At 39.3% G+C, this 14178-nt stretch overlaps 1 protein-coding gene across 2 annotated transcripts in view; it reads left to right on the top strand.

Annotated features, from left to right (window-relative positions):
* trip4 (thyroid hormone receptor interactor 4) overlaps positions 1 to 14178 on the top strand; it is a 308246-nt gene that overhangs the window by 165080 nt on the left and 128988 nt on the right. For both annotated transcript variants that reach the window (XM_030124645.1, XM_030124636.1), the window contains exon 12: positions 12306 to 12408. In XM_030124645.1, the coding sequence (XP_029980505.1) occupies positions 12306 to 12408 (103 nt within the window). The remainder of the gene's footprint in view (positions 1 to 12305; positions 12409 to 14178) is intronic.

Raw genomic sequence — 14178 nt, 5'->3', positions numbered from 1 at the left:
CGTTGACACCTCAGCTCCACTCACACCTATCCATCCTGACACCAGCTCCCACCCTTTTGTGTCCGTCATCCTTACATCCCTACAGAACACCAGCGGCCCTTTGCTGAGACGACCATCATCTTTAAATGAGACTTTTATTTTGAATACCCTACTGTGCATATGTGTGTGTATGTGAGAGAAAGAATCAGTTTGAAAAATGAATTGAAACTGTATGAATAATTGAGCATAAAAGTGATGATTTACCACATTTAAGGCTATTATTTTGGAAAAACCCTATTGTGTGAGCATGTGTGTCTGTGAGAAAGAGTAAATTTTAATGAAGAAACATTGTACAAACAGCTGAGCGTTTGGTCATAAAAATGAAATGAAGTTATTTAATAGACATTTTTTAATTATTTTTAATAAGGCTTTTATTTTGAAAAAAAAAACATACTGTGTGTACTTTTTCCTCTGTGTGCAAATTGTCACATACTTACAATAAAATGCAGTAAACCGCTGATTATGAATATAAAGGGGGGAAAAAACTCAGCTTCATCTGGGGATTGAACCCTGGTCCTTTATGCGACAGTCCAATGTGTTATCCACCACACTAACCAGCCACAGTAGTATGGACTGATTATTTGGCCTCATAACAGAGAGGACAATCTGTCATAGTGAAAAGTAAAACTACTCTGGAAACAAATCATGATTATTCCATAACAGTAGGTCCTATCTCAAAAATTCTTTCCGTTTTGGATTTTGTAGACTTGTGGGAATTTAATAAGGCATAACTTTTGTGAAAAACATCGGAAATGAAAAAGCCGTAATCGCAGGAATGTGTAGTAACTTTGAAAGGCAGATTGCCAACTTCCTGTTGGAGTTAGCTCATGGGTGTCAGTGTATGATTAGTCGGGCTCAATCAGACCAAGATATGAGCGTTTGTTTCATGTGCCTGTGACATTCCTACTGGGCGCCAGGGCAGTGTTTGTGTGTTTTTTAGTACATAGGTGGCGCTACAGAGTCCATTTTGGCACCCAAGGAGTTAATTTTGATATTGTAGGTAAGTGCTCACCAGCCATGACATACATGGCAAATTTGGTGAGTTTTGGAGCATGTTGAGGGGGTCAAATGGCAGTTTAAAGTGGAAAAAGTATGAAAACAAACAAATTGTAACAAATCAATAACTGTACACTCTATCTCAAAAATTTTTGCATGTGAGATTTTTGGTGAGTCCCATGAACGGATAGATATGTAACATGTGGGGAAAAAGTCCAAAGTGAATAATGAGTTCCAGACATCGCAACTTTCCGGGCTTATAAAAAAAAAAAAAAAAAAAAAACTAAGACAGTTAAGACTAAGTTACGAGATCACTTTTTTGAGAAGGGTTCACTCTGTCTTTTGGTGCTATTTAGAAGTCAATACAAGAAACTGTGTCATACAAGTTAGTTTTAGAAATTTTATTTTGAAAGGCATATTGCGAACTTCCTGTTGGAGTTAGGTCATGGGTGTTGGTGTATCATTTGTAGTGCTTCATCCAACAAACATTTTGGCACTGGTTCCATGTCTCTACGACATTCCTACTGGCCACTAGGGCCATTAAGGTTTTTTTTTCACATAGGTGGTGCTAGAGAGCACATTTTGGCACTTATGGGGTTAATTTTTTTATTTTATAAAATTTTTTGCCAGGCCTGACATTCATGCCAAATTTGGTGAGTTTTTGAGCATTTTTAGGGGGTCGAAATCCAGTTCAAAGTAACGGAGGTATAAAAATAATATAAAAACGAACGAAAAACAATAGGGCCTAGCTTTCAAGGCAAGGTCTCTCACTATGTGAGAGGACCTTACCTTTCGGCTCGGTCCCTAATAAAAGAAAGAAAGAAAGAATAGTGGGCTGGAGGAGAGGGCTTGCTCCACTACTTCATCAATAAGGTAAGACACTTTAATGTGTGTAGGTTTACATTAATCTAAACACAAATGTTTCACATATAAAAGTATTCACATCACCGATGTATTCATTTCATAGCCATTACAAATTTAACATAGTTTGTCCATTTTGACGAAATAGCGAAAAAAAATTCCTTTTGACCCATAAAACAAAATGTCAACTTCTCCAGAATGTAAATGTCCTGTATGATGTCGACCCATTCTTCCGTTTGGGTGCTTCAGGCTTTAACCAATTTTCTAGTGATAGTCTTTTTACTTGCTACCAAAAGCATTAACAACAGTTTTTTATCATTCAGATTCCAGTCCTCACATAAAATATCTCTTAAGTATAGGCCTTCACATTTACAAGGAATTTTTTCAGTAAAAATGTTATTTAAATGTTCACACAGCTGTTCCCAAAATGGTTTGATCACTGGACAACTCCAGAAAATATGATAGATTGGTGTTATTTGTCCCACAGAGTCTCCAACAGGTGTCTCCACTGCCCTGATGTGTTTTGTGGGCAGGAGTTACAAAAAATCTAACAATACTTTTCCAACAGAATTCCCTCCAATTGTTGGAGCTTGAGGTCATCCATTGCAGTTTGAGGATCTTTTTCCCAGCTTTCAGCTGATATAACTAGATTTCCTTCTTTCTCCCACTTATTTCTAATGTAGTCTGTATCACCCTTTTTAGACATCAGAATACCATTGTATAACCTGGAAACAACTTTGGTGCATGAATCAGATTTCAACAAGGATAAAAAACATATTAAAGAAACTAAGATCTGCTGATTCCCAGGTATATCATAGATTCTGATGAAAATACGGTCGAACCTGCAGATACCTGTACAAGTCATCCTTTTCCAACCCATGAGATCTCTGAAGTTCCTCAAAACTCCAAAACACCCCTCTCTGCATGAATGAGTAATATGTGGTCAGTCCTTTCCTGATCCATCTTTTGAATCTCCCATCACTCTTGTTTGGTTTAAATGCTGAGTCAAAGGCACACCACCTAAGTATTTTGATCTGGTTACCTATTTGACAGATTTTAATTATCTTTTTCTAGGAATCCAGCATTGTGTGTATCATTGAATCACCTGGTGCCTTTAAGTCATTTTATAATTCCTTATCCATAAAGACAGATATTATTGGTATTCCTTCCACTGATGTACCTTCTATGTCCTTCCAACTTGGTTTGTATGACAGAGAGCATAGACAGATTAAGCGTCTTAGCTGTGCTGCCAAATAATATTCCTTTCGATTGGGAAGACCCAGACCTAGAGCTGCACGATTTTGGCAAAAAAAAAAAATCCAGATTTTTTTCCCCAAAAACTCGATTTTCGATTTTGATTTTTGGGTAAAAACTACAAATGACAACAGAAGTCAGCATGTTGTTTTCATGAGCAGCCCACAATGCAAGGCACTGCTCTGACCTCAAATCTGTGATGGTATCATGTGATGAACCCACAGAAGTTTATTTTTCTTAATTAAATCTTTATTGAATGAAGTAGAGTATACAAACAATGTATACAACAAGAAAATAACAGAAGTTTGCCAGGGGGAATACATTGTAATACAATGTCCAAATCAGAACACATACTTATGTTTTTTATAGCCTTTTTGTTTCCAGATTTATCTAACAGCTTTAAATAAAGTTCAACATCTTTCACAAAATAGATAATATTTGGTCTTGTGTTATAGAACTTACGTTTGTGAATGAAAAATTTAGCAAGAGAACTAAATTAATTATTAATTTGAATTTATTTATTTATTTTTTTTTTTCTTTTTGGGGTATCTGGGCCCACAGAAGTGATACCAATGTAAGTCAGTGACAGGCATCAGTCATGTGTGCGTGGACCACGTAAATATGAGTGATCCCCATGGGTTCTATTTAAACTGGAGGATCCGTGCGTGGAACAGACCGACCCAGGACACACTGGAGGGATTCTATCTGTGGAGCTTTTTAATTTTTAATTAAAATTTTTAATTATGTGCATACTTGATGGGCTGCAAAGCTGAATAACGAACTCAGCCTTTGTTTTGAGTTAAGTAACTCATATTCTAAATTTGAAATGGATCGGTCAAATACTTTCTAAGTTATTGCTCGGACAAAATATCTACAGACAGACAGATGAACAGACACGCAGGCTCGTAGCGTAATGCTAAGTGTTTTAACTCACAACAGTTTAAATTCTAATAAGAATGCCTGAGCTTACCTCTTTGTCATCAAACATCAGGATGCCATTGGCCACGTGGTAGGGCTTGGCGGTGTGGCGGTGTGGCGGAAGTTGGCTTTGGCATTGGCACGTTGTTGGGGTGGTAGGTCGTAGATGGCATCAGGATATCGCCGATCAGTAGCCGAGAAGAAGTTAAGAAGCTGAGTATACAGATCATCGTCCATGATGGAATGAGTGAAGATTATCCAATTTACCTATATATAGGTAAATAAATAAATAAATAAATATATATATATATATATATATATATATATATATATATATATATATATATATATATAGATATATATACACTGTCCGGTGAATACGTAAAGGTGTTGTTGTGATCGGATAGCACCTTACTCGAATGAGACTTGATCAAGAAATTTCGTTTGTTTTGAAGAATCTGTGTACTCCATGTATCACTGGATTTGAGCAATATGTGTTGTTGTGAAGTGAGCAAAATTTTTTATTTGCATTCGCATAATTTTAATTTTGGTAAATTTTTTATGTGTTCACATTTTGCACAAACTATTATGTAAACAAAGCCAACTCATTTCCATTACATCGAATTAAAGTTCAAATAAAATATTTCACAAAAAGCCACGTCATTTTGCATTCTTTTTTTTACTTATTAAAATCAAAGAGAGTCATATTTCATATAGAGCGCTTGCAATGAAAAAATCAAATATAACCTTGTTCTCTTGTTGTATATTTAAAGTGGTTGTAGGTTGGGGGGGGGTAAAAACCAACCAGAGGGGGTAAAAATCAACTGGGGGGTAAAAATCAGCTGTTACACCGGTTCGGAAGAAGACAGTACGGTACGGATCCGGGACAACGGAAGATGAGTGATCCACATGCAGTTCTATTTCAGTTGCGGGATCCGTGTGTGAAGCCACAGCTTACATTGCTATAAGTACTGCGGGCTCATTAACACATTTAAAGTCTGGTCATTACACGGACTTCTGTGACAGACCGCTGTCACTGATAGGAGGAAGAGCTTACGGTAGCCCGCAAGCGCGCAGCCCGGAGGCACGAGAGAGATGAAATCGATTTTACGATTTCCCTTTTTTAAAAATCGTCCTAATTAAAAAATCCAATTTCGATTTAAAATCGATTAATCGTGCAGCCCTACCCAGACCACCTTTTTCCGTTTTCAACTGCAGAACTTTGTAGCTTACTCTAGCCTTTTTCCCTTGCCGCTATACATTGTGATATTAATGTTTTGAACTTTTAATGGGATTTCTTTACAAGACAAAAAATGTTGTACATCACCAACATTAACCCTTTTTGGAACAGTCTCTACCGTATACCCTTCAATCTCTTTAACTTCCTGTAACTCATTGATAATTTTGTTCAAGGGCTATCAGAGAAAATGTCAAACACAATATAGAGCTGGAATGTTTAATAGAGAAGTTAATGTGTCTACTAATCAATGTGATTTAGCTCCTGAAATAGGGAATTTGGTGCTTTTTCATCAAATGGTAGTCAGCATCATAAATTGTTGGTTATAGAAAACAAGTGCTCAGGAAATGCTTCAGGCTCAAGGACTTTACTACTATTTTTATGATGCTGCTTAGATGATTAATCCATAAACTAATCCTCAGATTAATCTGTAATGGGAATAGAAATGAGTAGGAGACCCAGTTTGATTAGAGCCACTGCTGATTTATACATTTGCTGAATGAAAGGATAAAAATATAAATCGGTTCTTTAAGGTCCAATCTTTACAGACTCAAGTGTTTCCATATTTTATCACTCACCGGTGTATTACACTGTGGTCGACACAAACTGTAATCTGAAATAAACACTTCTATCATCTCAGCTTGACAGAAACCATATAGATGATTCACTGACTGTTGATTTACCTTAAAAGCTCCAAATTTGTCACAACCTTCAGTGTTCCTTTGAGGGAGATACAGAGGCTGTGAATAAGAAGAAGGGGGGTGGGGGGCATGCTGTCATGAAAAGAGCCACTTCCTGGTTGGCTAGATGCAATCATGGGCACTATCTGATCGCGCTGGGGGGAAATTGGATGAGCAGAGAGCTGTTGGTCTCCACTGATGGGAAAGATGACTCCTTTGTCACTGTGTCAGTCAGTTCCCTACACTCACCTGAGAGATTGATCAATAACACAAGGAGAGTGAGAGGTATTCTCTTATCTCTGTCTGTGTGCTATGGGCTGCTGTCAATTATATACTGTCAAACCCCTTCTCCTTTATAGGAATGTGGTACTATAAATATCCAAGTGATGTTGTTAAGTACGATGCAGTTCTGTAGATTTCTTTAAAGGTTTTATATGTTGCTGTTGTTTTTTTTTAACTTGTCTTGTCCAGCATCATAACAGCAGAATGGTAGTCTGGCTCCCTTTTGGTGCTGAACAAATTTGCTTTGCTAAGGGAAATTTCATAAAGTATATGAGACTCCTCTTGATATTCTACTGTCTTTATTATGAGTTTTGTTGAACCACATTTCAATGCCGGACCTGACATGGGGCGGACAAGGAAGTATAAGGTGGCGAAGACCCTCACAAGAAAATATCACTAATACAAACAATAACAACCATGGTGATAATTACAATGTTACCAATAACTGCAACAAGAACTGAGCAGAAGAGAAAGAAAAAAACAAACAAACAAACAAAATTACAATAAGATAAAATAAAATCAATAACACTTATTAAATAGGGAATATAAGAAAAGAAAGCATGAACATAATATCATAAACAACCACCCAAATAATACCAGCAACAAAATTACACATCCGTTGTTCACATTAATCTGCTGTGACAGAGTGACTGCATCAGAGTAAAGAAAGAGAACAAGGCAAAGAGAGTGAGGTGCACTCAGTGATGAACACAGCCATGCAATGACAACCGCACCCCCTCCACAGACAAGGGGCCAAAAAGAGGGCCCCAAGGCCCGGCCAACCAGCAGACAGTACAGAGAAGGGGGATCCAACAACAGGCGAAAGTGTGCCCGCCCCAAAGATGGTCAAGGAAGGCCCCAGCCAGAGGCCCCTCAGCCGCTGAGCACAGGCCCCAAGGGGGCCAGGGACACCAGCCGCCGAACCCCCACCAGGGGCACACCTCCACCCATGCCCATACACCTACTCACATGCACACCCACACGCACACACCTACATGTACAAACACACCCACACATGCACCCACACCCATCTACAGCCCCCCACACACACCTTCACACACACCTTCACATCTACTAGAGATGTGATGACATGAGAATTCCACACCATGGCCCCCTGCAAACACAATCACCCTGGCCACCATCACCACCGTGGCCCTGCCGAGATATGGCCCAAATGCCCAAAGACCATCCACCCACCCACCAAAACACCCCAACCAGGTCCCCCCAAAAGGCCCGAGACATGCCCAACTCCCCACCCCCAGAGGCCAAACACTGCAAATCGAAAACACATATCCGGAGTGCCGCCATACCCCCAAGCAGCACCGCTGTGAGTCCCCCCAAGGCACGACAGCACACAGCCTCAGCGCCAACCGGAGCCCAAAGCAGCAACACCAACCACCGGGAACCCCACCGCGGCCCACCACCCCACCAGCAACCGCCACACCCCCAATGCCCACACGCATACCCGTTTCCCGGTCCCACCACATCCTGCAGCAGGCAAAAGAACAGCCAGCCCAAGCCCCCCCCACCCCAACTGCAGTCCCGATGCACACACATCCATCTCTTCTACACTCTCTCTTTTGAACTTACCAGAGGGCAGCACCCCTCCAGCAATGCAGCCAGCCAAGACCCTAAGCCAAGACCAAGAGGGGGATGTCATATGGCCAGCCTCACCCACCCAAACGGTACCACCCACCAGGCGCCACGCAGCCCGCCCCCAAAAGTGAATGTGTGGTGTCAGTGTTCCTGTGTGTTGTGTTGTGGGTGGATGTAATTAAAATTGAGGCATTAGCCACCCCAGGGTACCACAGAAGGGGGCCGTTTTAGTGACCCCCCTTGCCATACCCCCTCGGAACGTGCACATTCCCCAAGACCCTATGTGCTTGTGTAAAGGGGGTGGGGAGGAGAGGGGTTGGGGGATAGTATGACTGGGAGGAAGTTTTCTCCCAGAAGATGAGCCAGTGGGCATTTGGCTCCCCCGTTCCCCTGTACCCGGTCCCAGGCAGGAGCTGCCAAGGGGCAGGGCCGTCCAGAGACCCCGGGCACCCAGCGACCGCAGCCAGAAAGCCGCTGCCCACCCCAGAGGCTACCCACGTACTCAATCATTATTATAATCATTATTGTATGACATTGAAATTTCTTGGAAGGAAAAAACTGAGCCCATTAATGTGTTCTGAAAAAACATTTGGCTCTCTTGAAAACTGGATAACCACTCAACTAAATATCCAAGTTGTAGTAATAAATGACAAAATAAACAAATTGGCATCACTTTGCGTTTTTTTAAGGGACCGAGCAGAAAGGTGAGGCCCTCTCACTCACTGAATGAGAGGCCTTGCCTTGAAGCAAGGCCCTATTGTATTTTGTTCATTTTTATATTATTCAGACACCACTTTGAACTGGATTTTGACCCCCTAAACATGCTCAAAAACTCACCAAACTTTGCACACATGTCAGGTCTGGCGAAAAATTTGATAAAATGTAAAAAAAATAACTCCACAAGTACTCTCTAGTGCCACCTATGTGAAAAAAAAAGGTAACGGCCCTAGTGGCCAGTAGGAGTGTCATAGGGACATGAAACCAACGACAAAATGTTTGTTGGATGAAGCACTATAAATGATACACTGATGCCCCTGACATAACTCCAACAGGAAGTTCACAATATGCCTTTTAAAATAAAATTTCTAAAACTAACTCGTCTGAAACCGTTTGTCGTATTGACTTCTAAATAGCACCAAAAGATAGAGAGAACCCTTCTCAAAAAAGTGGTCTCGCAACTTTTTCAGAACTGCCTTAGTTTTTTTTTTTTTTTAGAAGCCCAGAAAGTTGCGATGTCTGGAACTCATTTTTTGCTTTGGACTTTTTCCCCACATGGTATATATGCATACGTTCAGGGGGCTCACCACAAATCTCACATGCAAAAATTTTTGAGATAGGATGTACAGTTATTGATTTATTGAAATTTGTTTTGTTTTTTTTATATTTTTTCACTTTAAACTGCCATTTGACCCCCTTAACATGCTCAAAAACTCACCAAAGTTGGCAGACATGTCATGGCTGGTGAACACTTTCATACAATTTTAAAATTAACCCCTTGGGTGCCAAAATGGGCTCTGTAGCACCACCAGTGTACTAAAAAACACAAAAACTGCCCTAGCGGCCAGTAGGAATGTCACAGACACATGAAACAAATGCCAAAATGTTGGTCTGATTGAGCCTGACAAATCATACACTGACACACATGAGCTAACTCCAACAGGAAGTTGGTAATCTGCCTTTCAAAGTTACTCTACATTCCTGCGATTACTGCTTATTCATTTCAGACTTTTTTTGCACAAGTTATACACCAGTAAATTCCCACAAGTCTGCAGAATCCAAAAGTGAAAGAATTTTTGAGATTAGGACCTACGGTTATGGAATAATCGTGATTTGTTTCAAGAGTACTTTTATTTTCAATTTTAACTTTGACATATTGTCCTCTCTGTTATCAGGCCTAATAATTGGCCAGTAGTAATGTGACTGATTAGTGTGGTGGATAATGCTTTGGACTGTCACAGAGGACCAGAGTTTGATCCCCAGGAGGAGTTGACTTTTATTTCCCCTTTATATTCATAAACAGAGGTTTGCTGCATTTCATTGTGGGTATGCGACAATTTGCACACAGAGGAAAAAGTACACACAGTACATTTTTTTCAAAATAAAAGCCTTATGAAAAATAATAAATAATGACTATTAAATAACTACTTTTTATTTTTATGCCCAATCGCTCAACTGTTTGTACAATGTTTCTTCATTAAAAATTACTCTTTCTCACAGAGACACATGCATATACAGTAGGGCTTTTCCAAAATAATAGCCTTAAATGTGGTAAATCAACACTTTTATGTTCAATTATTCATACAATTTCAATTAATTTTTCAAACTGATTCTGTCTCTCACATACACACACAAACGCACATGCTCACAGTACGGTGTTCAAAATAAAAGTCTCATTTAAAGGTGATGGTGGTTTCAGCAAAGGGTCGCTGGTGTTCTGTAGGGATGTAATGAGGATGGACCCAAAAGGGTGGGAGCTGGTATCGGGATGGAGAGGTGTGAGTGGAGCTGAGGTGTCAAAGGTCACGGGAGGTGGAACACCTGGTGCAATGTCCCGCCCAATGCTGCTTGCAGCTTTAATTTACTTTTATTTTTCCTCAAAGCCAGAGTTCCACGTCAGGCAAGAACATTTTTTTTTCAATGTAATACTCAGCCTCCCTCAGTTCAATACTCATGAGGTCATGAGCACCTTGTTTTTTAATTTTATCTTGCATATAACCTTCATTATCTTGTATATATCATGTATGAGATTCATATATTTCTTCTATCTGTGGTACAGAGTTGGCCTTTTGTATATTTTCCTTATTTCTTTGTAGTTTTGTAAATTGTGAGTGTTTTTCAGTGTCTATTTTCAGTATAATTTTTGTATGTTAGTTTTTACCGTATATACAGTCTTTCTTTGCACTTTAAGAATCTGCTGCTAAACAGAAACAGAGCTGCTAAACTGATGTCCATTGTTCCTGTAACAGTGACAATGGAAATCTATTCTATTCTATTCTATTCTATTCTATTCTAATTCCAGTTGTGAAGCCTGGTATTAGCTTAGATAGCAGCCACTCTCATCTATATTATCTATTTTGTGAACTCTTCGGTAATGTTAATATACAAAGAAATCTGTAATTCATTCATTTGGTTGCCTCTCAATGAAACTTGGTAAACCTCCAATAATTCATAAAAAACACATTAATACAGTGGAACTTGTAACATCAGTATAGCCACACTGTATAATTAGTTATATCATTTGAATGCCATTTGCAACACAGTAATCTAGAGATAATATGCTGATATATTTAATTATTATTGCAGCTTACATGATGCTAATATGTACAATGGTAATGTGTGATATGGACAAAAAATATTATTCTGAGGAACCCAGAGGAACAAATATACTCAAATTTTTCATCAACTCATCTAATTTTAAGGTAGAATGCAATATTATTTATTTTAATCATTTCATTAAGCGCAAGAATAATACATTTAATACATTATCTCATCTGTAAGCATGATTTTGGGGTTACTACAGATTTTCATAACTAAAGTGAAGACTAAACTAAGTGTAAAAAGAGGTGAATCTTGATGCATTGACTTTGTGATTTCAGCATTTTTCACATCAAGCAAAAACTCAACTGATCCAATAAATTTGCTCTATTACCCAGCTCTAATGTAGTTTAAATTGTTAACTTACCATTAGATAAACCTTCTCATTGAACATTAAGTCAGAATTTCACATGACTAACGTTTATTGCAGCTCCATTAAAATTAAATAACATCATGGGGATATGTGTTTCTTATGTGAATAATAACTCCTTCACCCATATGTAGCTGGGACCCAGCAACCCCAGTGAGGATAAAGCGGATTCAGATAATGAATGAATGAAATATTAAATCTGATAAATTTTCCTCACCAGTGGTATTGGAAACAACTTCCATGATCTGATGATTGACATCAATCTGCATATTTTCTTAGCAGAAATTACAGACATTTGAATAAATTCTGATATGTTATGATCTGGAGATTAATCTGTGGAAAATGAATAGCTATAGGTACACAAGGTCTTGACAGCTCCGCCATTTAACAGTGTCCGTATACAAGATTCTATCCAATATTTTCTTTGGATGGTTTTCCATGATGGTTGTGATAAATTTTGTCTGTGATGCTCACAAGCAGTGCAAATGCTCTCATTAGTAAGTGCATCATTAGCTGTGCAATTATTGCATGCAAAACCCAGAGGGACTCATAACTATCAATTGCTGTCAGGCGTTTTTGTATTACATCAGGTGCAGAGGACATGTCGCACAATGTTCAGTAGATGTACAAACACAGATACTCACTGAATGATTCATAACAGTGATATGACACAGTGTGACCTTAAACATACTCTGCTCATGCTAGTTGTGCGGAAGATGATGCTGAACTGTTTGTTTCTTCACCTTCACTCTTGCAGTTCCCTGATACCTGTGAGGAGTCAGCTTCCCCATTCATCTTCATCTGCACCAACCCCCAAGAGCTACTGGTGAAATTCCCCATGAAAGGGAAGCACAAGATCTGTAAGTCCTACTTCTTTCTTGTAAGGGAAGTGGAGTGGATGAAATTAGCCTGACCTGACTAAGGATTTTCTTTATTTATTTATTTTTCATGAGATTTCTCCCCTCTCTCCTCTTGCTTCCTGACATGCATACATAAATGGTGGAAAAGAATGATAACACTAGACGTGCAACCTGATTACTCTAATTTCATTAATAAAACTAAATTGCACACACACAAAGTGTTCCCTTTCATAATACACATGTGTAGATCCTTTTCAAGAGCCATCTGTAACAACAGGATTTTGCTGTCAGGTTGCCTGGGGGACAAGCCAGGCCTGGATGTGCAATGTTGTTGCTGTATTGTGTGATTTATAATAGGACTAAAACACATTTTCCCTCTGCTGCCATAGCTGCTGCAGCAAAATGATGTACCTGCAAGCTCTTTTGTTAATATTTCAAAACCCTCTAAAGACTTGAGAGCATTGTTTATACAGCTGTGCCTCTTTCAGATCTTTCCAGATCGATGGAAAAGCCTTTTGAGAGGCTTGAGGTAAAATGTAACAGTAACTCTGTATTTTCTTTCTTTCTTTTTTTTCTACCAAATTGAATATAATGAACTTGTATTTATTTATATGAAAATGAGGAACAGTTAAAAATTTTTGTGTGGCTTATGGACAGTGAAAAAAATTAATTAAAGGAGCTGTATGTAAGAATTATGTTCCAAGTAATCATAAAATGGCACTGATATGTCACCAGACGTTAAGGAATCGTGTTCATTTCAAATACTGATATCACTGACAGTAGTAGTCCAGCCGGAATATTCACATTTGAAAAGCTAAGTGGCAACCCACAAGTAATTTTTACGTTGTCATTTTGTGTTTTGGTCTGATGCTCCACCCATCACCTATCTCCTAATCATGAAGTCAGCGCTTGAGTATCCAGGTTGCCAGTTCCCTCTGGGCTGCAGCTAGAAACATTTCTGATCACAAATGTCTGACGTTACTAAACCTAAAAGGCCTCGTTATGATTCCCAAACTCGGGTGCCATTAAAGGGGGGGTAAACATGACACATTCATGCAGCCCAGCATTCCCGGGGGTCCCATACAACAGTTGAGTGGGCCTGGAGAGTTAGAAGAACAGTAGTAGCATCTTCAGTTTCACTTTGCACACCTCTGAAAATCATGGACCGCTGCCCACCCCCACACAATAACAGACTGCAACATCCCCACACATAGTCACAGACTGCTACCCCTTCCCCGCACGCTCTCCGACAATCACTGACTAATGTCCCGCCACTCCAACAAGCACGGCCACCTACCCCCCATCTCCGACAGATTGTTTCCAGTGACTTTCTTGTAACAAGGGCCCAACATGATAATGTTTCAGGGGCACCCCAGTTCCCAAATACATCATGACAAAGTGAGAAACAAAACAGGGTTATGTATAGGAGATGATTTTGAAAGATGGAGACGGCTGAAAGTGGAGAAGAATTTGAATACCTATGTCGAAGTTGCTAATTTTCTCCTGGACAAGTAAGATTCAGCTAAGTTTGGCTAACTTAATTCTACGTATTGTAAGCACAGACATTTCAAATATCTTCTACAACTGAATAACTTTATGCATGTTCGTTCTTAGTACGTTAGCCCGTATGCAGGTGGGTCATCGAATTGACCTTGTAATAATTTGCTTGAGAAACAAAAATGGTGACTCGTTATTGCTAATATTAGGAATGCATTACACTGAGATGCTGTTAGCATGGCATGGCAATATGAAACATTATATGTATGAGAC

The sequence above is a fragment of the Sphaeramia orbicularis genome, chromosome 3, assembly GCF_902148855.1.
Source record: "Sphaeramia orbicularis chromosome 3, fSphaOr1.1, whole genome shotgun sequence".
Lineage (NCBI taxonomy): Eukaryota > Metazoa > Chordata > Actinopteri > Kurtiformes > Apogonidae > Sphaeramia > Sphaeramia orbicularis.
The sequence above is the reverse complement of the archived record's forward strand: the minus strand, read 5'-3'. Positions and strand labels throughout refer to the sequence as shown.